The 25,835-nt window shown below is 37.8% G+C and overlaps 4 protein-coding genes and 1 non-coding gene across 8 annotated transcripts; 3 read left to right on the top strand and 2 right to left on the bottom strand.

The window, feature by feature from the left end:
• Positions 1-1,744: 1,744 nt before the first annotated feature.
• On the bottom strand, positions 1,745-4,678 carry LOC110812217 (G patch domain protein). Of its 2 annotated transcripts, none has more exons than XM_022038936.2 (5): positions 4,138-4,678; positions 3,789-4,055; positions 3,389-3,686; positions 2,409-2,525; positions 1,745-2,227 (listed from the first exon to the last, which is right to left on the bottom strand). In XM_022038936.2, exons 1-5 carry the CDS (start codon positions 4,372-4,374, stop codon positions 2,106-2,108), a joined length of 1,041 nt encoding a protein of 346 aa, XP_021894628.2. In that variant the 5' UTR covers positions 4,375-4,678; the 3' UTR covers positions 1,745-2,105. The 2 variants fall into 2 exon arrangements, with proteins under 2 accessions (XP_021894628.2, XP_021894629.2); XM_022038937.2 differs by having other exon boundaries at positions 3,389-3,677; positions 4,138-4,674.
• A 12,050-nt stretch (positions 4,679-16,728) lies between these two features.
• Positions 16,729-16,800, top strand: TRNAD-GUC (transfer RNA aspartic acid (anticodon GUC)). The gene has a single exon. It is a non-coding gene; the product is annotated as a tRNA-Asp (tRNA).
• An 83-nt stretch (positions 16,801-16,883) lies between these two features.
• On the top strand, positions 16,884-17,815 carry LOC110812168 (uncharacterized). The gene has a single exon (XM_022038863.2). The coding sequence runs from the start codon at positions 17,020-17,022 to the stop codon at positions 17,650-17,652; it is 633 nt and encodes a 210-aa protein (XP_021894555.1). The 5' UTR covers positions 16,884-17,019; the 3' UTR covers positions 17,653-17,815.
• Positions 17,816-17,993: 178 nt separating this feature from the next.
• On the top strand, positions 17,994-19,826 carry LOC110812167 (UDP-Glycosyltransferase superfamily protein). Its single transcript, XM_022038862.2, has one exon. The coding sequence runs from the start codon at positions 18,130-18,132 to the stop codon at positions 19,594-19,596; it is 1,467 nt and encodes a 488-aa protein (XP_021894554.1). The 5' UTR covers positions 17,994-18,129; the 3' UTR covers positions 19,597-19,826.
• A 172-nt stretch (positions 19,827-19,998) lies between these two features.
• LOC110812148 (uncharacterized) lies at positions 19,999-24,370 on the bottom strand. 3 transcript variants are annotated; one of them, XM_022038837.2, is made up of 6 exons: positions 23,570-24,299; positions 22,759-22,861; positions 21,826-21,995; positions 21,629-21,704; positions 21,135-21,197; positions 19,999-20,277 (listed from the first exon to the last, which is right to left on the bottom strand). In XM_022038837.2, exons 1-5 carry the CDS (start codon positions 23,705-23,707, stop codon positions 21,181-21,183), a joined length of 504 nt encoding a protein of 167 aa, XP_021894529.1. In that variant the 5' UTR covers positions 23,708-24,299; the 3' UTR covers positions 19,999-20,277; positions 21,135-21,180. The 3 variants fall into 3 exon arrangements, with proteins under 3 accessions (XP_021894529.1, XP_021894530.1, XP_021894531.1); XM_022038838.2 differs by having other exon boundaries at positions 22,759-22,855; positions 23,570-24,245; XM_022038839.2 differs by lacking the exon at positions 21,826-21,995 and having other exon boundaries at positions 22,759-22,875; positions 23,570-24,370.
• Between the last annotated feature and the right edge of the window lie 1,465 nt (positions 24,371-25,835).

A 25,835-nucleotide genomic window follows, 5' to 3' on the forward strand; every position in this document is an offset into this window, starting at 1 on the left:
GATATATATCACCTACTCATCCCCAAGTTACAATCTTTGAAGCTGTCTGAGATAAAGATGTGCGCATTATATATATACATATATATGAATATAATGTGTGTGTATACATATATTTTATATTTGGATACCGAATCACTTGAGATATTTTAATTGATTATGTGTTTGTCAACGTCTGGTGGATAAGTTTGATTTGGGTTTAATTTTTTAGCTCCACGAGTGGATGAAATTTGAAGACTTACAGTGTTCATAAAGTAATAAAAAAATAATTAATTGAAAGAATATGTTCATAAAATTTACATAAATAAGTTGAAATATATATATATATATATATTTATAAGTTAGAAAACTTATCAAATTGACTAAAAACGATATATAAATATATATTTTTTAATTTATAAAAACTTTAAATTTTCTTGCTTTTATTTTTAATAAGGTATATATTTTTCATAATATATTAATAAATTTCTATAATAATTGATCCAATTTTATTGATTACTATAAAAAAAAAATTAAAATTTTAATAACACTAATACGGTGATCTAATAATTAATGTATCATCAGTAATATTTGAACCTGCAACATTTGAATGACGTATCAAGAATTTAATCACTAGATCACCGTATCAGTGGTGTTCAAACTTAAACTTATTTTTAATTGATACAATAAAATAATTTTTGAAATTTAAATTTTTAAAAAACCATACTTGACTCGATCCTAATTAATTTGTTATATACTTTATATATATATATATAATAAGGTAGGTGATTTCTCTAAAAAAATAATAATAATAATTAGTTACACTTGGGAATAAGATATTATGGTTAGTGACAAAATGTACATATAATATTGAGCAGAATTTACTTTTCGTGGATAGGAATAAGTTTAATTTAAAAGCATGTTTTAATTTTATATTCTTAAAAAAAAAAATAAAAGTCGGCGCAAATATTCCTTATTCCTTTAAATTAATAATAAAAATAAAATAAAATGTACCAATTTGGCCAGAAGGAATAATTCCAAGCTTTTTTTTTTTGTTTTGTTTGGTGAAGCGTGTCAATTTATCACTTCATCACTTTCATTTCATTTGGGCGGCCAAAAATTGGAGAATATTATTTCTGAAAACACACATATATATATATATAATTTTTTTTAAAATAGTTATATTCAAACTCATTAATTTTTTTTAAAAAAATATATATTAATTAAATAATTTAATCATTAATAAAAAATTTTAATTTTAATCGTTAGTATTATATAATTTTTCTTTATTCTACGTGTTAATATCAAATTAAAGAGATCTACCTCTGAATCGAAAAAAAACAACACGTTCTATAATTGAACTTTCAAATTAGTACGTAATTTTTTATAATTCTCTCACTCTCTCTATTTCTGATGATGAGATAATAATAGAAAATTTTATGTGTAATTTAAAAATCATAACCGTACATTTATAATTTTTATTTTTATTATTACTAATTTGACTCATTACAAAATTATAAATAATACTTTGATCTCAATATATTTAAATTTTATTAGATTACTTTAATCGAAATAAATTAATTTGATATTCTTTTATATCTAAAAATATTTACATAAAAATCCATATAATTAATTAAAAACCCAACATTTTTTTGTTTGTTAAGTTCAAGAAATCCCATAAAAATTGAAAATATAAAGTTTATTTATAATATATATATATATATATGTTATTCATCACAAGGACATATTTCAGAGATATCCAAAAAGCTGATGACAAATTACAAGAATCTATTATTCGGCAATGCCCAATTTGATCTCCTCCCTACAAAATTTCACTTATATTTTTTGTTTCTTTACTCTTAAATTTAACCCTCATCTTTATTTCATTGAAAAAAGGAAGGCACATAAAAACTCTCTAAACTTTATCTGCTCTGAAGTTTAACTATCTTTTTGCTGCTGCTACTACTCTGTTGATTCTCTAAATGCTTTCACAAATGTCAATTTGCAAACTCATTCTTGATTCTCTAAATGCTTTGACACTCCTCTCTTTACTCTGTCGTGAATCTCCTCCTCCTCCTTCTTCTTCTTCTTCTTCTTTATTGATTACCCAAAAGCAGTCTTGTTATAAATCAATATGTCCATTCTTGAGGCAAACTAATCTCTTGTTGGTTAACCGGCTGCGATGGCGCCCTAGACAAAGACTGGCTTTGTGACAATGAAAGTGATCCGTCGGCTTTGAGGATTAGGTCGTCTGAAGAGAAATTTGACGATTAATTTTTTAATTAATAACAAAATTACTGACGAAATTACCAAAATGGTAAGAAGCAAGAAACAAAACTATAATAACACAGGCGAAAGGGTTGCACAATATGAAATAATGACAAATGAAAAGGGTGAGTTTGTGTTTTGGTTGTTGAGAAAAAAGAACTTACTGTTTTGAAGAGTAAATTCTGAGGAGTTGAATGTTGAGGGGAGGACTTTGCCCACTTTGTCAAAGTGAAGTTTAAGGGCTTGAACTACTCTTGCCGGTATAAGAACTGTGGGACATCCTGACCACCACCAAACCCAAAATCTTTACTTCACATTTCTCATAATATTCCTTCCAATATAAACCCAAAAATCAGTCTTGATAAATTTTTTTTGTATTAATTACATATTATATATATATATATATATATACTATTCATAATACAAATTCATTAGAAAAATACAATAGAAATAATTGGTTTAACTGTATTGATAAAGTTAGTAATGTCTGTCATTATATAATCCATAAAGTGGGATACACTTTTTCTCTTATATATATATATATGTGTGTGTGTGTGTGTGTGTTGTATTGTCAAAATCTAAGAACAAAAATATCAAAAACAAGTTTAATGTTGGGTTGGGGAAAAGCAACATAAAGATTAGGAGCAGTGGACCACTGGGGAAGATTCCAGCCACACACTGATCAAACAACACCACTAAACTTGAAGCTTAGTTGATGAAAATGGAATATTGAAACACAGAATATATCCCCTTCTTGGATTCCAAAGTCAAATACATTACAACCAACAATATTGAAATTATAACTGTTCGAGTAAATCTATTATTATTGTCTTGTAATGATTAAAAGCACGTATTATTACCCCCCACGAGTTTGAATCCACAGTAGAAATTTACCACTTATGAAAAATGACAGATATAACTAAAAGTTCCCATTAAAGGGAAAAAATCTAGGCTAATATGGGTTAATGCAAGAACATAATGATTCGTGTTTGAATTTTCCTTACATTATATATATATTTATGTTAATTTCTTGCCGTACAAATTTCTGAGGCACCAAGAAAGTACTAGATTCAGAGAATCAAAATCAATGGCGAAAAAACAGAGCACACCCCAGAAGATTTCAGAGAGAAGAACAAGAATTCACCTGTTTTCTTGCGTGACTCGCAAGGAGTTCCAGTTCCACGAGGCAAAAACACGCCGGTTCCGCATCTCGAGCTCGACCCACCAAGCAAAACCGCCTCCATACCCGACTCAGATTGCTCGTTGATGTTGATGCTGTTGCCCCGTTGCTCTTGCAGGGTGGAATATGGTGTCGGACATGGAACATGATAAGGACGCAGCTCCTTCTTCTGATCTTTGTTAAAACCGACACAAGCTCTGTAATTTCCAGTTTCTCCCTGCTTCAGAGCCTGCTCTTGTTTGATTCTCTGTAACTGCAAGAACTGAAATTAAAACAGAGGGAAAAATTGGACCAGAAAAAAAAAAAAAAAGAAACAGAGCAAAGAGTAACAAGGAAGATGATTAAATAAGGTTTAGATTATTACCTGAAAGGCTCGAATTTGACTATCGATTAAGGATTTTCTGGCTTGGAATCCAGTATCGGATGAAGGAAGTGAAGTGGGTTTGCCAAAAAGTCCCTCAACTTGGTTGTTTGAGGGATTTTCTTCGTTAATCTTCATCTTCTCAAAGCTTCCAATCATAGGTGTTAATGGCGGCGGTGATAGTTCTCGAGATGGGTCAGCTGGACTCTCCCGCCTCGAGCCACTCAATGACCGGAGAGTCGATTGAGGCGAACCAGCAACCTCCAGTGGCTAAAATGCAAAAAACCCATTAACAAAATTAACCACTCAGCCAAAATCAACCGAGCGGAAAAAAAAAAAAAAACTGAGTTACCTTTCCTTCTTTCTCATCATCTTGAAGCATGGAGTGAGCCATCTGCCGAGTCAACTCGGCGATATAACTATCCTGTTCCTCTCCTTCACTACTCTCTCCCTCTGTATCTGTAGAACCAAGTTCAGACCCAAAAGTGGAACTTAACTCGGACCAAGAGTAACCACCACTATCACATCCTCTGTTAAAAAACAGAGAGGAAGGGAATAACCCTGAACCCCGAAGGTCAACCTCCATCATTAATGGATTCTAGTTCGCTCAGCGAGTCAATACCGAGAAATCAGGTGGTGGATTTCGGTGACCGGACAAAGATGCAATTATTAACCTGATCAAACACAGAAAACAGAGACAGAGAGAGACAGAAACAGGGTTCTACAACTTCATTAAAATAGAGGTTTTACAGAGAGATAAAAGAGAGAGAGAGAAGTTGATAGTTTATTTAAAAGAGGAACATGGGGAGTGTAAACTGAGTGGGATGGGTCTAGGGTTCATGTCTGAGTTGCTGTCATTGTAGTTGGGTCGTACATTTGTCCAGCTATACAATTACAGCCTCACCTGCCATTTGTTAAGGATTTAAATTAGTTAAAAGTATAAAATAAAGAAGGAGATGAAATGAATCTCTCCAGTCCTTCAATATTTGGGGAGAAAATATTCACTGAATGCACAGGGAAAGAATAAATATAAATGCTCACATTTCTTTTTTGTTATATAAATTAACTAAAATTAACCAAAATATACTGTTTTAATAGTTAAAAATTTTATACATTACTTAAAATCAAAAGTTTAAATTTTAGTAATTACATGTATAGTTAGTAATCCGCTTATAATATTTAATTTAATATATTTATATATTTAACAAACGCAATACTTAAATTAAATTTCTTTATCAATAAACTATCACAAATATAATAAAATATTTATTTTATTACAGTTAAATTTTTTTAAAATAGAATAATCATAACTATTTAATATTTGATTTAATCTTTTACTTAGTTAAAATAATTAAATGAATTAATTTGAAAGTTTTTTAAAAAAATAATTAAATATACATATTTTAAGTAAATTTATTTAAAAAAATTGAATACATAGTCGGAAAAAAATTATATGATTTTTGACTATTAAGTAATATCACGTGACTGCTAAAATAATATTAACTTAATAAAAAAAATAACACGGGCTAAGAAATAGAATTTATGGTAAAAATTTTGAAAATGTAAAGATTAATTTATAAGTAAACTTAATTATTTATGACAATTGGTAGTAGATAATAAAAGTTTTAATTAATATCGACCTGTAAAGTTTAGAGAATATATAATGAAAGTATAGATATTTATATATATATATTAATAAATCATAAATATCTTATATTATATATTTTTATTATAAAAGATTAATTACATGTATAGTTTAGTTACAAATTATAAACTAATAGATTTAATATCACTTATAACTTTTATATTAGTCCTACGTAATACAAATGTTCTGTCTAGATTTCCTCCATGTATGCATGGCTATAATTAGGGACTGTCTTTACTAATTAATTGTCTTGTTTCTTTAGCAGAACATGTAAGGACTAGAAAGTAGAAAGAATAGAAAGAAAAAAAAAATAATAATAATAAAAACGACGTCGTTTTAGAGAGGGGAAAAACGACGTCGTTTTGAAAGAAAGAAAAACGACGTCGTTTTGAAAGAAAGAAAAACGACGTCGTTTTGGGATGTAGGAAAACGACGTCGTTTTGGGGTAGGCTGGCAGAGTATAAAAGGAGGTCGGGAAAGAAAGAAAAGGAAAAAAGAGAAAAAGAGAAAAGGAGGGAAGGAGGACAGCGGAGACGAAGAAGAAGAGGAAAGTTCCAGAAGGAGAGAGGAGAGAGTCGGGGCGGAGGGGAGCGAGAAGGGAGAGGGAAGGAGGCCGTGGACGGACAACGCGACCGGCAGGAAGAAGGAAGATGGAAACGGGAGGTACGGTGACAATTTGAGCTGTTTGGTGTGGTGTGTGTGTGTAGAGAATTTTGTTGCAGGTTGCGGTGTCGGCAATGGCGCGACGGAGTGGAGCAGTGAAGGTAGGCCGTAAGCGTGGGGTTGTCCCGCGCGCTCACGGAGGTGATCGGGGAAGGAATGGAAAGTATGGCGGTGTTGGAGGCGTGTGGGGAGCCGTGGGGAAGGATGGGGGTGGTGCGGGTAGAACAGAGTGAGGAGGATGTGAGAGAACAATCTAGGGGGCGCGGGTGAGATAAAAACTCGAGAGGACAGAAGAGGTGTGTGCGTGGTGTGTGCGTGGGTGGGGATGTGGAGGGAGCCGCTAATAGGCGGTGATGTGTTTCCCCGAAATGCACGGTGGTGAGGGCGTGTATGTGGCGTGAAACGGTGCAAGCTGAGAGGTTAACCGCCCTAGGTAGGCAAAAGTGTATAGGAACCGGGAGGAGGCAGGAGGATGGGGGAGGTAGCGGGTAGGGGGCAGTGGGAGAGGGAAGGGAGCTGGAAGGTACGGCAGTGGGGACTAGGAAACAGGATTTGAGGGGGATTGGATGGGAGAAGGGGAGTAATGTGGTCAGTAGGAGTTAGCAAGTTAGAACGCTTGGTACTAGCATGGTATAAGGGGAGATGGGAGCTTGCGGTTTGGGAGGGGAGAGTTGGAGGCCGTTGGTAGGGGCGGGTTGAGTTGCCGATGTTGGTGGAGCAGGGAGGGGATATGTATGTGAGTGTGACCTAGCAAGGCCGAGAGGGGTAGAAGGGTGCATGAGTCACGGATGGTGGTGACGGGAGGTGGAAACGTTTGTGTGTGTGCGTGGCCCAACGAGGTCGAGAGATTGAGGAGTGAGTATGAGTCGCCGATGTTGGTGACGCGAGACGATGGTATTTGTGTGTGTGTGTGGCCTCTTTAGGTCGAGAGGTGGAGGAGTGAGTATGAGTCGCCGATGTTGGTGACGCGAGACGATGGTATTTGTGTGTGTGTGTGGCCTCTTTAGGTCGAGAGGTGGAGGAGTGAGTATGAGTCGCCGATGTTGGTGACGCGAGACGATGGTATTGGTGTGTGTGTGTGGCCTCTTTAGGTCGAGAGGTGGAGGAGTGAGTGTGAGTCGCCGATGTTGGTGACGCAGAATAATGGTGTGTGGGTGTGTGCGTGGCCTATTAGGTCGAGAGGTGGAGATATGGGTATGAGTCGCCGATATTGGTGACGTGGAATGAAGGTGGTTGGGTGTGTGTGTGGCCTCGTGAGGTCGGGAGATGGGGGAAGAGTGTATGAGTCGCCGATGTTGGTGACGGGAGTTAATGGATGATTGTTAGGTGGGTGGGGTTGTTTGGCCGTGCTATTTCCTTGGAATAGGACCTTGATAATTAGTGTAGGGAGAGGGTTATGAGTTGTTTGGGGTTGGGTAGGATAAATGCATATAGACATTTCTGAAAATTCTTGTCACTGCATATTACACTTACAACTTGATTTTTATCGTATTGAGTTATGTGAACTCACTTCTCATCATTCACAGGTGGAGTAAGGACGGAATTGGGATCCGAGCGGCTGGTAACGGAGCCCCGTCGGTAGTGCCATAGGGCACAAGTTTTGTTTGTGAATTAAAGTAGTTTGAAAGGATGGTTTAGTCTGGATATTGAATATCTAGGAATGTTTGATATTGTATTACTATGTGTTGTAGAGGTGGAGATGTATGTACAATTGATTTGGAACATGGAAGGTGGACAAATTTCTCTTGTGCATGGTTGGAATAATATGGATTTCGGTATTGTGTTGTATGAGTGCTTTATCGTACACCGTTAAGAAAAAAAAAACGGGGTGTTACAGTTGGTATCAGAGCAAAACTAAGTATACCTACTAACTGGTATAACTATCCTGCAGGTGTATCAAGGGAGGTGACGAAGAAAGGACGGGGCCGACCCCGTCGCGGAGCTGTCCCGGGGCTGCGGGACTCACCGGGGATTCCACAACGACCACCTGGGTGTCCCTAGGTACCACTCCCAGCATTTTACGGGCCACCCCCGTATCAAGCGGTGCCCCCTCCCACACAACCGAGGCCCGCGCCTGGCCCAGCGGTAAACCATACGGGACTGCCTGGGGTACAACAGGAAAACTTCAACCGACTGTGTAGAGTGGTGGAGAGTCTGGCCACAGTGATCAGAGATAGAGAACTACGGGCTGAGACAGCCTCGGCCCCACAACCGGGGATTCACCAGGGTGTGGTGGACACCAGCAATATTGAGAAATATCGAAGGTTAAACCCTCCTGCTTTCAATGGGAGTACTGATCCCTTGGTGGAGGAAGACTGGATAAAGGAGACCGAAAAATTATTCGAAGTGATCACAGTGACCACTGAACAGAAGGTGCAACTGGCTACATTTATGTTTAGAGGATCTGCTGAGCGTTGGTGGAAATTAAAAAGAAGAACTCTAGCTCCCCCAGTCACTTGGGAAGTATTCCTGGAAGCCTTCAATGCAGAGTATTTTCCGGATTTCTTGAGACAACGGAAGGAAATAGAGTTTGCCGAACTGAGACAAGGAAGATTGTCAGTGGTAGAATATGCTTAGAGGTACATAGAATTGGGGCGGTTCGCGCCCGAGGTGATGATGAATGAGACCAAGAAGGCTCGCAGATTCGAAAAAGGGTTACGGTCTGAACTGTATCGTCAAGTGGCTGTGTTTGCATTACCCTCATATCAGATGGTGTTAAAAAAGGCACAGTTGGTGGGAGCACTGTATAAGGAACAAGTTGAGAACAGTAAAGGGGAGTCCAGTTACAGACGTCCACCACCCCCCTCCGGCCAAACAGAGAAAAGGCAGAGGGTAGCACCGGATTTTGCCCCGAGTCATCAGGTATCCCGGAGTAAACCAAATTGCACCCAATGTGGTAGAAATCATGGGGATCGACCATGTATGAGCGGCGGGCGGGGCTGTTATCGGTGCGGAAACACTCAACATTTTGTGCGTGATTGCCCGTTGCCAAAGGAGCCGGGTAGACCGTGGGTTCAAGGACGGGTGTTCGCCATCACAGCGCCAGAGGCGGCCGCCACTTCCGAAATAATACAAGGTATACTTTACATTTCAGATATTCCTGCTAAAGTACTAATTGACCCTGGTGCCACACATTCATTTGTATCGCCTATGTTTGCATCTAGGATGGGTATAGAACCTCGAGTGTTAGATCGAGTGTTAGTCATATCTACGCCAACTAATGGCCCTTTATGTACGGATGTGATGTTTAATTCTTGTGAGGTAGATGTAGAGGGGAGGAAGTTAAAAGTGGATCTAATTTTGTTAGACATTAAGGATTTTGATGTAATACTGGGGATGGATTGGCTTGCGGTCCAACGTGCCCATGTAGACTGTTTCCGTAAGAGGGTAGTGTTTAAGATGCCTAACGAAGAACCTCTTTCTGTATGGAAAGAAAAATATCAATGAATGAATGAGTGTTATATTAAAATGTGCTAGCGAGAATATGTATATGGATTATAATTTTGTCTACGTTTGATAGGTAACGATGATAAGAGACTTACACTCCGAGAGATACCAGTGGTAAGAGATTTTCCAGACGTTTTCCCAGACGACCTTCCGGGATTACCACCCAATAGAGAGGTCGAATTCGCCATCGAACTCCAGCCCGGCACCCAACCAATCTCTAAGACCCCATACAGGATGGCGAGATCAGAACTAATGGAGTTAAGTAGACAGTTACAAGAGTTACTGGATAAGAAATTTATAAGGCCGAGCGTATCACCGTGGGGAGCCCCAGTACTGTTTGTTAAGAAGAAGGATGGATCCATGCGAATGTGTATTGATTATAGAGACCTGAATCAAGTGACAATAAAGAATAGGTATCCGTTACCTAGGATCGACGATTTATTTGATCAATTGCAAGGGGCACAAGTGTTTTCAAAAATAGATTTGCGTTCGGGGTATCATCAGCTACGGGTAAGAGCCGAAGACATTGCCAAGACAGCATTCCGCACCAGGTATGGTCACTATGAATTTTTAGTGATGCCTTTTGGACTAACGAATGCGCCTGCAGTGTTTATGGATTTGATGAATCGGGTGTTCCGACCCCTGTTGGATCGCTATGTCATTGTCTTCATAGATGACATATTAATTTACTCAAGAGATTTGGGAGAACATGCAGAACATCTGACTACGGTGCTGGGGATGCTTCGAAAAGCTAAACTGTATGCGAAACTTAGTAAGTGCAAGTTCTGGTTGGATCAAATTACCTTCTTGGGACATATTGTGTCGAGAGATGGGGTATCAGTAGACCCAATGAAAATAGAAGCGGTGGTAAAGTGGGAAAGACCAAAGACTGTCACAGAGATCAGGAGTTTTCTGGGCTTAGCAGGATATTACCGTCGGTTTGTGCGGGGGTTTTCTAGTATTGCAGCACCTCTTACCAAGCTGACAAAGAAGAATGTGAAGTTCGAATGGGATGAAAGGTGTGAGAGTAGCTTTCAGGAATTGAAACATAGACTGACTACTGCGCCAATATTGGCCATCCCATCGGGGGAGGGTAATTTTGCAGTATATAGCGATGCATCTCATGTTGGGTTAGCCTGTGTATTAATGCAACAAGGGAAGGTTATAGCGTACGGGTCACGACAATTGAGGACACATGAAAAGAACTATCCGACACACGATTTGGAACTAGCTGCAGTGGTCTATGCTTTAAAACTGTGGCGACATTACTTATACGGGGAAACATTTGAAATTTACACAGATCATAAAAGTTTACAGTACTTGTTCACGCAGCGGGAATTGAATATGCGACAGAGGAGATGAATGGATCTGTTGAAAGATTTTGACTGCAGAATTAAGTACTACCCGGGACGGGGAAACGTCGTGGCAGATGCACTCAGCCGTAAGAGTACTGGGGTGTTATCTCATTTGATGGTGTCGGAGTGGGGTATACGGGAAGCCATGCAACGATTGGATATTCAAGAGGGGAACAATGGCAGATATGTGGCTAGTTTGAGGGCACAACCTACTTTGGTTCAGAAAATAAGAGAGGGACAATTGGGGGACACTGAGATACAGAGGATCCGGGAGGGAGTGGAATAGGGTAGAGTGGGAGATTTTGGGATGGGGAACGATGGGATACTCAGATTTCAAACCAGAATGTGTGTTCCCAGTGATTGTACACTCAGAGAAGAGATACTCAGTGAGGCTCATGACACCAAACTTGCTATACACCCGGGAAGTACTAAGATGTACAAAAATTTGCAGAAGAGCTTCTGGTGGAGGGGCATGAAGAGGGATGTGGCCGAGTATGTGTTAAAGTGTTTGGTATGCCAACAAGTCAAGGCGGAACACCAGCGGCCTGGGGGGTTGTTACAACCCCTACCTATACCCGAGTGGAAGTGGGAACATGTCTCTATGGACTTTGTGACCGGGTTGCCAGGTAATCGTAAGAAACATGATAGTCTTTGGGTGGTGGTTGATCGTCTAACTAAATCTTCCCACTTCTTGGCAATGAAAGTGACCGATCCAGTAGAACGGTTAGCGAGACTGTATATCAGAGAGGTAGTGAGATTACACGGCATTCCTGTGACAATTGTCTCCGACCGGGATCCCCGATTTACTTCCAGATTTTGGAGAGGGTTGCAACAGGCCTTGGGTACTAAATTGAGCTTCAGCACAGCTTTTCACCCACAAACGGACGGACAAACGGAGAGGACGATACAAGTGTTGGAGGATATGTTGAGAGCCTGTGTCATCGACACGGGAGGAGATTGGGAAGACATACTACCCTTAATAGAATTTGCATACAATAATAGTTATCACACCAGTATCGGCATGACTCCTTATGAAGCTCTGTATGGTCGACCCTGTAGGTCGCCGGTGTGTTGGAGCGAGGTGGGGGAAAGACAGTTGTTGGGGCCGGAGATGGTAGAGGAAACCACAGCTAAGGTGCGGATGATACGACATAATTTACAAGCTGCCCAGAGTAGACAGAAGGGGTACGCAGACAATCGTAGGAGAGAGTTAAGCTTTGAAGTAGGGGATCATGTGTTCCTGAAAGTTTCTCCCATGAAAGGGTTATTGAGGTTTGGAAAGAAAGGGAAATTAAGTCCCCGGTTCATAGGGCCGTTTGAGATTTTGGAAAAAGTGGGGGTGGTTGCGTATAGGGTAGCGCTTCCTCCTCGGTACAGTGGGGTTCACAACGTATTTCACGTATCACTACTACGAAAATACCGTCCGGATCCCAACCACATTCTAAGGTATGAATCGTTGCCATTGGAGAAGGACTTGTCTTATGAGGAGGAGCCAATCCAAGTTCTCGAACGACAAGAAAGGAAGTTGAGGAGCAGGGTGATACCTATGGTGAAGATACAGTGGAGACATCATGCCAAGGAAGAGGCAACCTGGGAACGGGAAGACGAAATGAGACGGAATTATCCAGAATTGTTTGGAGGTAAGGTAACAAAATTTGAGGGACCAAATTTTTTTTTTACGGGGGGAGTGTTGTAAGGACTAGAAAGTAGAAAGAATAGAAAGAAAAAAAAATAATAATAATAATAACGACGTCGTTTTAGAGAGGGGAAAAACGACGTCGTTTTGAAAGAAAGAAAAACGACGTCGTTTTGGGATGTAGGAAAACGACGTCGTTTTGGGGTAGGCTGGCAGAGTATAAAAGGAGGTCGGGAAAGAAAGAAAAGGAAAAAAGAGAAAAATAGAAAAGGAGGGAAGGAGGACAGCAGAGACGAAGAAGAAGAGGAAAGTTCCAGAAGGAGAGAGGAGAGAGTCGGGGCGGAGGGGAACGAGAAGGGAGAGGGAAGGAGGCCGTGGACGGACAACGCGACCGGCAGGAAGAAGGAAGATGGAAACGGGAGGTACGGTGACAATTTGAGCTGTTTGGTGTGGTGTGTGTGTGTAGAGAATTTTGTTGCAGGTTGCGGCGTCGGCAATGGCGCGACGGAGTGGAGCAGTGAAGGTAGGCCGTAAGCGTGGGGTTGTCCCGCGCGCTCACGGAGGTGATCGGGGAAGGAATGGAAAGTATGGCGGTGTTGGAGGCGTGTGGGGAGCCGTGGGGAAGGATGGGGTGGTGCGGGTAGAACAGAGTGAGGAGGATGTGAGAGAACAATCTAGGGGGCGCGGGTGAGATAAAAACTCGAGAGGACAGAAGAGGTGTGTGCGTGGTGTGTGCGTGGGTGGGGATGTGGAGGGAGCCGCTAATAGGCGGTGATGTGTTTCCCCGAAATGCACGGTGGTGAGGGCGTGTATGTGGCGTGAAACGGTGCAAGCTGAGAGGTTAACCGCCCTAGGTAGGCAAAAGTGTATAGGAACCGGGAGGAGGCAGGAGGATGGGGGAGGTAGCGGGTAGGGGGCAGTGGGAGAGGGAAGGGAGCTGGAAGGTACGGCAGTGGGGACTAGGAAACAGGATTTGAGGGGGATTGGATGGGAGAAGGGGAGTAATGTGGTCAGTAGGAGTTAGCAAGTTAGAACGCTTGGTACTAGCATGGTATAAGGGGAGATGGGAGCTTGCGGTTTGGGAGGGGAGACTTGGAGGCCGTTGGTAGGGGCGGGTTGAGTTGCCGATGTTGGTGGAGCAGGGAGGGGATATGTATGTGAGTGTGGCCTAGCAAGGCCGAGAGGGGTAGAAGGGTGCATGAGTCACGGATGGTGGTGACGGGAGGTGGAAACGTTTGTGTGTGTGCGTGGCCCAACGAGGTCGAGAGATTGAGGAGTGAGTATGAGTCGCCGATGTTGGTGACGCGAGACGATGGTATTTGTGTGTGTGTGGCCTCTTTAGGTCGAGAGGTGGAGGAGTGAGTATGAGTCGCTGATGTTGGTGACGCGAGACGATGGTATTTGTGTGTGTGTGTGGCCTCTTTAGGTCGAGAGGTGGAGGAGTGAGTATGAGTCGCCGATGTTGGTGACGCGAGACGATGGTATTGGTGTGTGTGTGTGGCCTCTTTAGGTCGAGAGGTGGAGGAGTGAGTGTGAGTCGCCGATGTTGGTGACGCAGAATAATGGTGTGTGGGTGTGTGCGTGGCCTATTAGGTCGAGAGGTGGAGATATGGGTATGAGTCGCCGATATTGGTGACGTGGAATGAAGGTGGTTGGGTGTGTGTGTGTGTGTGTGTGGCCTCGTGAGGTCGGGAGATGGGGGAAGAGTGTATGAGTCGCCGATGTTGGTGACGGGAGTTAATGGATGATTGTTGGGTGGGTGGGGTTGTTTGGCCGTGCTATTTCCTTGGAATAGGACCTTGATAATTAGTGTAGGGAGAGGGTTATGAGTTGTTTGGGGTTGGGTAGGATAAATGCATATAGACATTTCTGAAAATTCTTGTCACTGCATATTACACTTACAACTTGATTTTTATCGTATTGAGTTATGTGAACTCACTTCTCATCATTCACAAGTGGAGTAAGGACGGAATTGGGATCCGAGCGGCTGGTAACGGAGCCCCGTCGGTAGTGCCATAGGGCACAAGTTTTGTTTGTGAATTAAAGTAGTTTGAAAGGATGGTTTAGTCTGGATATTGAATATCTAGGAATGTTTGATATTGTATTACTATGTGTTGTAGAGGTGGAGATGTATGTACAATTGATTTGGAACATGGAAGGTGGACAAATTTCTCTTGTGCATGGTTGGAATAATATGGATTTCGGTATTGTGTTGTATGAGTGTTTTATCGTACACCGTTAAGAAAAAAAAAAAAGGGGTGTTACAAAACACAGAGCATTCTGCCTTCATGTTCCTGACCACTTTTGTCTTATATATATACATATATATATATATATACATATATACAATATGTATATATATATATAAAATAAGAGCGCCATGGAAGAAAACATGGGAAGCCAGCATGCACTAGCTTCTGTTTATTAGGCGATAATGATCCGCAGGAAGGATTATTATATATCAACATAAACAATTAAATACACGATACACTTAATATATCATTATGTATGTATATATATGTATACATACACATATATAAAAGAAGAAGGCCATGGAAGAAAACATGGGAAGCCAGCATGCACTAGCTCCTGTTATATAGGCGATGATGATCCGCAGGAAGGATTATTATATATCAACATAAACAATTAAATACTAGATACACTTAATATATCATTATGTATGTATATATATGTATACATACACATACACATACATAAAAGAAGAGAGCCATGGAAGAAAACATGGGAAGCCAGCATGCACTAGCTTCTGTTTATTAGGCGATGATGATCCGCAGGAAGGATTATTATATATCAACATAAACAATTAAATACACGATACACTTAATATATCATTATGTATGTATATATATGTATACATACACATAGATAAAAGAAGAAGGCCGTGGAAGAAAACATGGGAAGCCAGCATGCACTAGCTCCTGTTATATAGGCGATGATGATCCGCAGGAAGGATTATTATATATCAACATAAACAATTAAATACACGATACACTTAATATATCATTATGTATGTATATATATATATACATACACATACACATACATAAAAGAAGAGAGCCATGGAAGAAAACATGGGAAGCCAGCATGCACTAGCTTCTGTTTATTAGGCGATGATGATCCGCAGGAAGGATTATTATATATTAACATAAACAATTAAATACACGATACACTTAATATATCATTATGTACGTATATATATGTATACATACACATACACATACATAAAAGAAGAGAGCCATGGAAGAAAACATGGGAAGCCAGCATGCACAAGTTTATATAATTTGGAGCTAATTTGAGCCGGAGTACAATTTAGAATTTGGAAATGAACTCAAAAGTCAAATCAATAATATATATATATATATATATTGTGATATTAATTATACAGTTTTGATCTATATTTACAGTGTTATTGATTATGGCATGTCTATTTATCACTACGTTAAGTTTATTTACTATAATAATTACTTCCATTTAAATTAAATTTGAGACTGAATTTTTCTTTAAATTTTAAAAAATTTATTCTGTCATCTTAGTCTAATATGTTTAAAACTTAATTCATAATTATAAAAATAAACCCAGTTAGCAAAATTAATAATTCCATTTAAGTAGCTATTAAAGTTCATTCCTTTAGTGGATACATACATTGTACGTATATATGTTTAATTATGGCAAGAGTCAACTAAATCAGCTGATTATGGATTAAGCACTTTGTGTGAGCTGAACAACTTTAGTTGGGGGGTGAAAGTGAAATAAAAATAAAACCTTCAAGATTTAAAAATTATTAGAAATGTACGAAAAATATTTATTAACTTATTTTTGCAATAAATATTTGTTATTATCTTAACGGGAATATAATTCAATGTTAAAATTAAGTATGAAGAGATAAATATGAATTATATAAATGAATTAAATTATTAATTTTTAAAACAAATCATTTTTGTAATGCTAAGGTCATAATTATATTTGTAAATTACACTTTTGATTCTTGTAGCTTGATTATTTATACGAACATGAAAATTAAATTGATCTATTTTATTAACGATATAATACATACACATTAATAAATATAACATAACATTTTAAAAAGTACATGAAATACTTAGTATTAGATTCGAAATCACATAAACTCTTCATGGTCTGCGAAGTATAATTAATTAAAATGCAATTAACAACAAGGTCGTTGTAGTATAGTGGTGAGTATTCCCGCCTGTCACGCGGGTGACCCGGGTTCGATCCCCGGCAACGGCGATTATTTTTTTCCCCTCTTTTTTTTTTTCCAGTTTCGAAAAAGTAACCGTTATTGGGTATTCCTCTGCGCTGTCGTCACATTTTTCTTGTCGGAAAAGCTACGCCACGACGCTTTCTTCCATACTTCTCCTACGTCTTCATCTTCTTTCCCACGCTTCCTCCTCTCGCAAAACAACAAAATCCACTACCTTCTTTTAATGGAAACCCAAAGCCTACATAATGCTTTCGCCGTTTCTCGTTCGTTCTCCTCAGTTATCGCCCGGCAACCAGGCAGATTCCTCGCCGGCCATGGCTGACCTGGCGATCCGGAGGAAGCTGATAGCCGCAACAACCATCCACGTCATGGCACTGGACGGAATCGTCAACGTCAACTCCCTTTTCACGCTCGCCCTCTTCCTCGGCCTCACCTGGTTCCCCACCACCGACCCATCGGCTACCTTCGTCGACATCAGCGGCTCGTGCGCCGCTGGATCGGCGTTGATCGAGAACCTCGTATCAAGCCACGTGTACTCGTTCAGCTCCTTTCTGTTCTCCAGCCTCGTGGCGTCGGCTCTGAAGCAAGCTATTAAGATACGGAGCGACCAGCGAGCGGGGGTGGCGTGTGGAGAGAGCGTCAGCCGTGTGCGCGTGAACTTGATGGCTTTACGGGTCGGGAGTTTGGTGTCGGGCTTTGGGTCGGTTTTCGGTTGCGGTTTCTTGACCCTGGCTTTGGCGGATCTGGTGCAAATCAAGTTGGGTACTCTGGGTTGTGGCAGTCGGTATACCTTTGCGGCTCTCGGGCCTCTTGTCGTTTTGGTCCCTTCGGCTCTTGTTATTTATCTTTCACTTGTTCTTTATGCATTTACTCGTTAATTACTCTTTCAAAAAATTTAATATTCTTAAATTTATTTTAATTAAAATAAAAATGTAAATCAATAATTTTTTCATATTTAATTATTTAGTAATGTGTTCTAATGAATGCAACTGAATTGTATATTTGTGTTTTTAGTTTAGTAATAAGTGTTTGTATCTATTAGTTTGGAATAATAACATTATTAATCTTGTCATACATTTTGTTTATTTATTGGATCTAAAACCTAGTTTTCACAATTCTTCAAAAACAATCCATGGAAGTCTGGAAACTTGCTCATCTTTTGGGATCTCGGTGTGCAGGTTCCTTACTTTCCACTCTTCCTTCTTCCTTGCTGTATAAAATAAAATAAAACAATAAATCTTGATTAACCCTTTTCATTTATTCAACTCTTTAACACTTATGATTCCTTCTTTCAGTCCTTCCACTTTCATACCACCCTAGAACTTTCTTCTCTGATCTTTTACCTCAGAGTTTTCATGGCAAAGGATCATGTTACCATCTTCAGTTTCCATTCTCTTGGCTACATTATCATCACCTTCTCCATCATCTCTTTCATTTCATTTCTCTACTTGTGTCACTGTTCTGATACATGCTATTCACAAAACCAAATCTTGATCACAAACACTAAAAAACCCATTAACCTCCTCTTCTTCCCTTCTGCTTGGAACCAGCTTTCTTTTCCTTCAAAATCACCTCCAAAAACCCTAAAAATTGCTGCTTTTGTCAAGAAATGGCCGCAGAGATTCCACGCTGGAGGACTTGAAAGACATGCCTTGACCCTACACCTTGCCCTGGCCAGAAGAGGCCATGAGGTTCATATCTTCACAGCCTCTGTTTCAAACTCTTCTTTTCCAAGATACCCAATAAGCAATCTGTATTTTCATCTATCAACACCAACTGCTGCTGGCTATTTAGACCAAGCTGTGGTGTGGAAGCTTTTTCAGACCCAAAACTCAACTGGGGTACCCTTTGATGTTGTCCACTCAGAAAGCGTAGGACTCTTGCACACAAGGGCAAGGCACCTGCCTAATCTTGCTGTTTCTTGGCATGGAATTGCTTATGAGACTCTACATTCACACATCATTCAGGAACTCCTGAGGGTTCCTGAGGAGCAACAGGCACAGGCCTTGAATCAGACAGCAATGAAAGTTGTGGATGAGGTCAAGTTTTTTACTAGGTATGCTCACCATGTTGCTACCAGTGATCATGCTGGTGATGTTTTGAAGAGGATTTACATGATCCCAGAAGAACGAGTCCATATCATTATCAATGGAGTTGATGAGGAGGTTTTCAGGCCAAATTTTACCAAGAAAATGGAGTTTGAGCAGAGGTTTGGTGTCCCAGAAAGTCGACAGTTAGTTCTTGGAATGGCAGGGAGGTTGGTCAAGGACAAAGGACACCCCTTAATGTTCAATGCTCTGCAAGAAATTCTAATGGAGAATGAAAGATTTCATGGAAACATTGTCGTTCTGGTGGCTGGTGATGGTCCTTGGGGTGCAAGGTACAGAGAGCTTGGCACCAATGTGATTGTTTTAGGGCCTCTTGAACAGACACAATTGGCAAGTTTCTACAATGCAATTGACATTTTTGTTAACCCAACTCTTAGAGCTCAAGGACTAGATCATACTTTGTTGGAAGCAATGCTTTCTGGTAAGCCAGTGCTGGCAACAAGACTTGCCAGCATTACAGGGTCGGTGATTGTTGGAACAGATGTTGGGTACACGTTTTCTCCAACTGTGAATTCATTGAAGAAAGCACTGTTTAGGGTTTGGGATGATAGAGGAAAAGTGTTGGAGAAGAAAGGACAGGCTGCCAGGCAAAGAGGTTTGCAGTTGTTCACTGCTACAAAAATGGCAGCTGCTTATGAAAGGCTATTCCTATGTATATCAGATGGTGCAAACAACCAGACGGGTTATTGTCAGTATCAGCCTTGGTTGGATTAAAGATATCTAATTTCGAGACGAAGAGAACAGGAAGATAGATGATTAGTGTATTGGAAAAGAAAAAGATTTTTTTTTTTGTAGAATTAGTTCATTGTACATTAGCAGCAAAAGAATTTGTTTACATAGAAGATTTCAGTTTCTCTAATTCTACAACACTCTTGGATAAGACAGCATTCTTGAGCAAATTCTGTTTTATGTTTTCCTCATCAAGAGACTTCGGATTTGGGAATCATGTACTTCCCATATTTCATTTTTTCTCTTTTCAGATTTTCTTGTTATGAAAGTTGGATAGAGGTGCTTGGAAATTCAATATAAGATAATTACATCTATATTTATTATTTCCAAAAATAGCAGCTGATCTATAAATACTAAATTTATCTTGAAAATTTGCAAGTCTTAACGAAAGAATAACAGAAGAGATGCCATTAAAGTTGAATATCAAACCTTAAAACCATTCACATTGTCTTTATAACAGCAAAGACCATACAAACTTAAAATTACAGAAAAAAAAAAGATACATAGCAGCCTCTTAGAAGTTATGCAAATTCTTAATATTCTTAATCAGTTAAAGAAAAAAAACACGTTATACAGAGTTCTTTTCCAGGAAAGGCTTACATAAGATTTCTTGTAAGCTCTTTCCATTAGTTATAATTGTTGGTATCGCCTAGGCTTCACGAATTCCTGCAAAATATTGAACATCAAAGCAACGTGGATCAGATAGCTAAACCAAATCCCTATGCTCATGTATTCTACAAGAGACAAGGAATTATCTGGATTGATAGTCAGCTGAAAAGACTAGATCCATTATTTTCCAAAACTACATTCAGGAATATTTTCTGCTGTTGCTGGAAATTTTATAAATTGAAAAAATATATTTTAAAGAAGTCCTTGATGCAGCAGAACATGAAGTTTCTAAAATGGACAAATCTTAAAAATAAGAAATATGAGGTAAAATCAACAAAAGAACGTAAACGTCTTGGGAAGTTAACGAAAAACATGAAGATTTAATTTCCTTTTTTAAGGTTTTGAAAGTCTTGCAATAAAAGAAAAGAGAAAGTTTATTTTCCTATTTCCTAAATTTTCTACCTCCCTAATTTTTCTATTTAACTTAGTTTCCTGTTTTTATTAGGTTTTTTTAGATTTTCTATATTTTTAATGTATTTGGTATCTATAAATAAGATTGACTACTTATGATTACCATTTAAATTATTGAAATATCGTTTTAATTATTGAGATCCTAGGTCTCTTAGTTGTTCTTAATAAAAATTTTCTCTACATTTACTCTTCAAGTTCTCCTTGTCCTAGATCAGTTTTGCGATCTAAATTTAAGTAGAAAAAGAAATCACCAGCTACAAATGAAAAAACTGTCTTAGATTTTACTTGTCCGAATTTGTTTTGTCCAATGAAGCAGAAAAATACAAAAAACAAAGCAATCCATATTTCCTTGCCATTCTTCAGCTGAGACTACAGAAAAGAGTGGGTAAATGTAATAAGAATTCATCTACCTATTTGAAATCGAGTTGAGCAGATTAACATACCGTATAAAATAGATGGAGAATTCATACGCCTAGGGAAGGGAAGGTCCTAATAATAAAGTGAACCTGCAGACATGGAATCAGAAATTGGAGATGATATTAGAAATCTCTGACAATAGCTTCATTAGCTTTTGCATCATTATTTTTGAGCGATATAAAACTTAAGCAAGCAGATTAAATCAGAGAAGTAAAACATTAGAGAATTTATATGATTCGGTAAACAGGACCTACTCCTGTGAATATTCACTATAAAAAAAATGCTTGAAGTTAGAATGTGTTTTTCTCACCCTGGATACACACTAATCTCACAAAGTAGTAATAATGGCAGTTTCGAAGATAATAGTATATATCTATATACATATATATATAATATATATGTATGCATAGTGACTTTAAAAAAAATCCTAAATAGGTTTTGCTCGCCCATTCCACTATGTGGAAAGGCCTATGTATTACTACTTAATTTTGTTGAAATCAAGACACATCACAACAAATACCTTGCCACCAGTTTCCTCTAGAAGCACCCGGGGAATTGTTTCCATTACCATCATCTTCTCCCCCATCTTTCTTGAACTAAAACATTCACAAAGGTCATAGCGTATATAGTTAGTCTCTTACTTCATTTTGGTTACCGAGAAAGTTGAACATATCAAAGCATGGTATTGATATTACTGATCAACTAGTCAAGACTCACTATAGGGTATGATCCTGAGGTGTGAGTACTTGGGGACTGGGAATATATGTCTTGCCCACCGTAGTAAAGAGATGAACTTAGATGACACGGTTCTACTCTTTCTTCCTGAAAGATAGGGCTCCTCTCTCTGTTGGGTATGTTACAGCTTCTTGCAGCATCGCTACACAGAGCTATATTGTTTAAACAAAAACAAAACATATGAAGCGTCATCCTTCAAGTTTTAATTTTTGCATCGGATTTGTTAGAAGTGCTAAAAATTTCACAATGAAGAGTCTGTGATTTGAGTGAATGGAAGGCCAAAAAGACATGGCCTCTTCTTAGAAGTTTTATGAGGACGATTTACTTTTTCTGCTTATTGAAAAAAGAAGTGAAGTTTTGAGAGATTTGTTCCTCTAGATACAGAGGAACTTGACTGCTTAGAAATGGACTAATTAGGAGAACATGTTCTGCCTGATGCAGCAGATGCTCCAGGATCAGAAGCAAGTGAAAGTTAACAGATAAAATCAGATTGCATGGTGCTTACATATGAAGGAAGTCAAAACAAAAAGAATTGAAAAAGATAACCACTTTTATATTCATCATTTTAAGTACTCGTAATAACATTTTATGTATGAGATTTAGGTTATGTTGGGAACAGATCTAAAATATTTATGGGATTTATTTAAAATCCATATTTATTTCCATTAAGATGTTATGTAATCTCTAGTAGGACAAAAATTGATAGAATTTGAATGCCACTTTTCTAATTTCACGTGGAATTTCATGTTAGGTAAAGTTTTATTATTTCAGCCAGTATTTTCATTCTCTTTGGTAAAATAAGTGTAAATTTGCAAACAAATTTCATAAAATTTCAATATTTGCTCCAAACATAGTCTTGACTGGATGAACAACATGAGAAACTATAAGAAGATAAAATATGCAATGATAACTGACCTGGAGTACCCTGCTTGTTGCTCCAAGCTTGATTCCCAAAAGACTGCTCTTTCCATGATCCAATCCCATCAGAGCTTGAGGTGCTCCTCCCTGCCAACTGAAACTTGAAAAAGAAGACTTCGGAAGATTGGCCCAGACATCCGATGACAGAACTCAGGATTTTATCGCATCGAATTACCCTTTCAAGAGAAGAATTTGTAGGACAAAAAACAAGGAGGAACAAGAACAATATAGAGAGAAAAGAACCCCATCTTTTCAGTTCAACAAGCAGAAGTTGAGCCAGTTTCGTCAACCTCCAAACAAGAACAAGCAGGGCATCTTACCCTTTAGCTCTTGATTGGTCCTATAAACTCTCTCTATAGTGGGCATTCTAGCTTATAATTTTCTATACCATAAAGACAACCAATAAAGATTTCTCTAGAGCAACATATACATATAATAAAAGCTTTATTCTAGCTACAAGCACTAGAGAAAAGATTATTTCCAGCTTGGACTGGAATGAAATCTTCCATCCTTCTTTCAATTCTTAAGTCAATATGTTCTCAGAATAAAAAAGAAGCTCAATTACTATATGTCTGAAGTAAAACCACAAAATGGAAAAGTGCCACCCAATTAGCCAAGAACAAAAAAGAGAAGAAATTCAAACTCTGGTAATTAACATAATAGAAAATCATGATATCATATATATAATATACAAATACATATATTCATAAATACGTATATAAAAACATGAATATGTATGTGTGTTGAAGTAAGCATGGTTGGTGTATGGTGGTGTATGTATAAAGCTGTGAACATCAAATGTACATACCGTATGAGGAGGAGGGAAAATTGAGGCAAATATCCCTGCAGAAGATGCTGGTTGTGGCTCCTTGGTGCCAAAAAGATCAGCTGTGAATGAAGAAGAAGAAGAAGAAGAAAAGGAACCAGCTTTTCTCTTGCTTTCCATTATCAAAAGATACACAGTTTCAAAAACCAGGATCTGTAATGGAGAAACTGAACAGAATCCTCTTCCAAGAGGTACCCAGTTCAAAAAAGCAGATAAAGTTTGAAGAGAAATCAAGTAGAGCAGAAAGAAAGAAGACAGAAGTCGCTGCACATAAGGTATTTGCAGAAAGTCCTGAAAGCAGATATGCACACACACACATATATATAATGTATGCTACCACAGAAGACGGCACTTCTTGGAGTGCCGCCCATGTGCCATAATCATCATCAAGAAAAGCAGATTTTATTGGAATATTTCCTTCCTTTTTTGATCAACACATCAAAGTGATTTGATGGGATTTTCTCTGCTATTTCCCCTTCTTGATTCACATTCTGTTCTCTGAATATTATCCAACATAATATATAGATATAGATATTGATTAATATCCAAATTTCTGCTCATTGAGACTTAGCGGATAAGTGCCACGTGGGGTCCAGTGATCATCCGAGTGGAGTACCACCATGTGTGTCCTGCAATGGATAATTGCAGCCTCTCCTGCCTCCATAGAGCCAAAAACTTCATATTCATACTCTTCAAAGAAAAAAAAAAAATCTTCTAATCTGGGTCTTCTCATTTTCCTAGCCAATGACTCGTCCCGTGACTGATTTATTTATTTTTTTTTGCAGATAACGTGAGAAGACTTGAAAAAAAGTGGTCAAGAGAATTTTTTTCTGAAGAAATATCATATCGTTTTTGGATGATCCCACATGAAGATAAGGTTGTTTTCCCACTCAAAAATCATCTCCTTTGATGTCAACCCAAAATAGTTTACCACCATCTCTTCAAATATCAATAAGTAGAAGCTCTAATACTAACAAACATATATTAAATATTGGTATTTAAAACCTAATAAATAAATAAATAAAAGATGGCATAATTTGTTCTTAAATGAGCCAAAATTTTAGTTTAGTAATTATATTATTTTAAAATATTTAAATTAATTCTTATACCAACTTTTTACTATTTTTAATTATATATTTTTTTAAAAAAATTATTTTAATTTTGTTCTCTTTTTAAACACGATTAATTTTTTTTTTTTTTGTACTCTATACTTCATCATAGCGAGTAACTTCCGCCCGTACTTATTCCATCACCCGCAATGGTGGTAGGAAGGGGAGGGGGGCATATTGGTTGGGGAATAGGAGAGAGGAGGAGGTGGATGATATTTTTTAAAAAAAACAATATTTATCTATTATTAAAAATAATTTAAAATTAAAATATTATTTAAATATAAAAAATCACGTAACATTTAAATAGAATATAATACATGTCTAATAAAAATTCACGTGACATCTTCATTAACACAGATAAATAAATATTTTTCTAAATAGAATATTAAAAGAATTAATTATATTTTATATAAATACATATTACAGATATATCTATTAATTTTGTATCTAATTATAAATATATTTATTATTTTTAAAATTTCAACTAAATTTCTTAAATATCATAATTAATTTAATAGATTATTAACCTTAAATGTATAGATCGATGATTTATTTTTTTTTTTTTTTATCTCAAGAGAACACACAAAAATTTATCTAAAATATTTTGAAGAACCTTGACCGCAACTAATAGAGAACTTAAACTAATTTTTGTTTTAACTTCATTTTAAACAAGAAAGGAATATGCCAACAATGTGTGGAATTGGAAAATGTAGAAAATTCCATTTTAGAGAACATGCTAGTAAATTTGGTACAATAAAGTGAGGTTAATTATTGAATTGTAGTCATTTTCATATGATTACATTTAGGAAAGTGTATAGAGCTCTAAATATCAATGGCCAATCATGTATGCCATTATCTCATTAGAAGTGGGAGAATCCAAATTATTCTATCTAATTCATGAATAGAAAGAATATTAATATTCACTAACATATTGGAATATATAGTGGTGAGATTTCAATATTGTTTTTGCACTTATCCTCATCTTTTTCTGTTGATATTCATATAATATAATAAGTTTTCATTATTAAATTCTTTATTTTTTATATAATCTAATAGTATAGATCTTTTCTCCCTACATAAATATAATGTATGATCTAGAGAGTATTAAATATTCAAGTGCTTTTTTTTTTTTTTTACAA

The sequence above is a fragment of the Carica papaya genome, chromosome 2 (assembly GCF_054855325.1).
Source record: "Carica papaya isolate Zhongbai chromosome 2, ASM5485532v1, whole genome shotgun sequence".
Taxonomy (NCBI): domain Eukaryota; kingdom Viridiplantae; phylum Streptophyta; class Magnoliopsida; order Brassicales; family Caricaceae; genus Carica; species Carica papaya.

Coding starts and splice junctions, on each gene's coding strand:
- LOC110812217 (XM_022038936.2), bottom strand. CDS start 4,374: ATGATGGAGGTTGACCTTCGGGGTTCAGGGTTATTCCCTTCCTCTCTG. Junction 4,056..4,137: donor ATGATGAGAAAGAAGGAAAG/GTAACTCAGTTT, acceptor TTTGCATTTTAG/CCACTGGAGGTTGCTGGTTC. Junction 2,526..3,388: donor CGAGTCACGCAAGAAAACAG/GTGAATTCTTGT, acceptor GGTGGTGGTCAG/GATGTCCCACAGTTCTTATA.
- LOC110812168 (XM_022038863.2), top strand. CDS start 17,020: ATGCTTTCGCCGTTTCTCGTTCGTTCTCCTCAGTTATCGCCCGGCAAC.
- LOC110812167 (XM_022038862.2), top strand. CDS start 18,130: ATGGCAAAGGATCATGTTACCATCTTCAGTTTCCATTCTCTTGGCTAC.
- LOC110812148 (XM_022038837.2), bottom strand. CDS start 23,707: ATGGAAAGCAAGAGAAAAGCTGGTTCCTTTTCTTCTTCTTCTTCTTCT. Junction 22,862..23,569: donor TTTTCCCTCCTCCTCATACG/GTATGTACATTT, acceptor TTCTTTTTCAAG/TTTCAGTTGGCAGGGAGGAG. Junction 21,996..22,758: donor CAACAAGCAGGGTACTCCAG/GTCAGTTATCAT, acceptor TAAACAATATAG/CTCTGTGTAGCGATGCTGCA.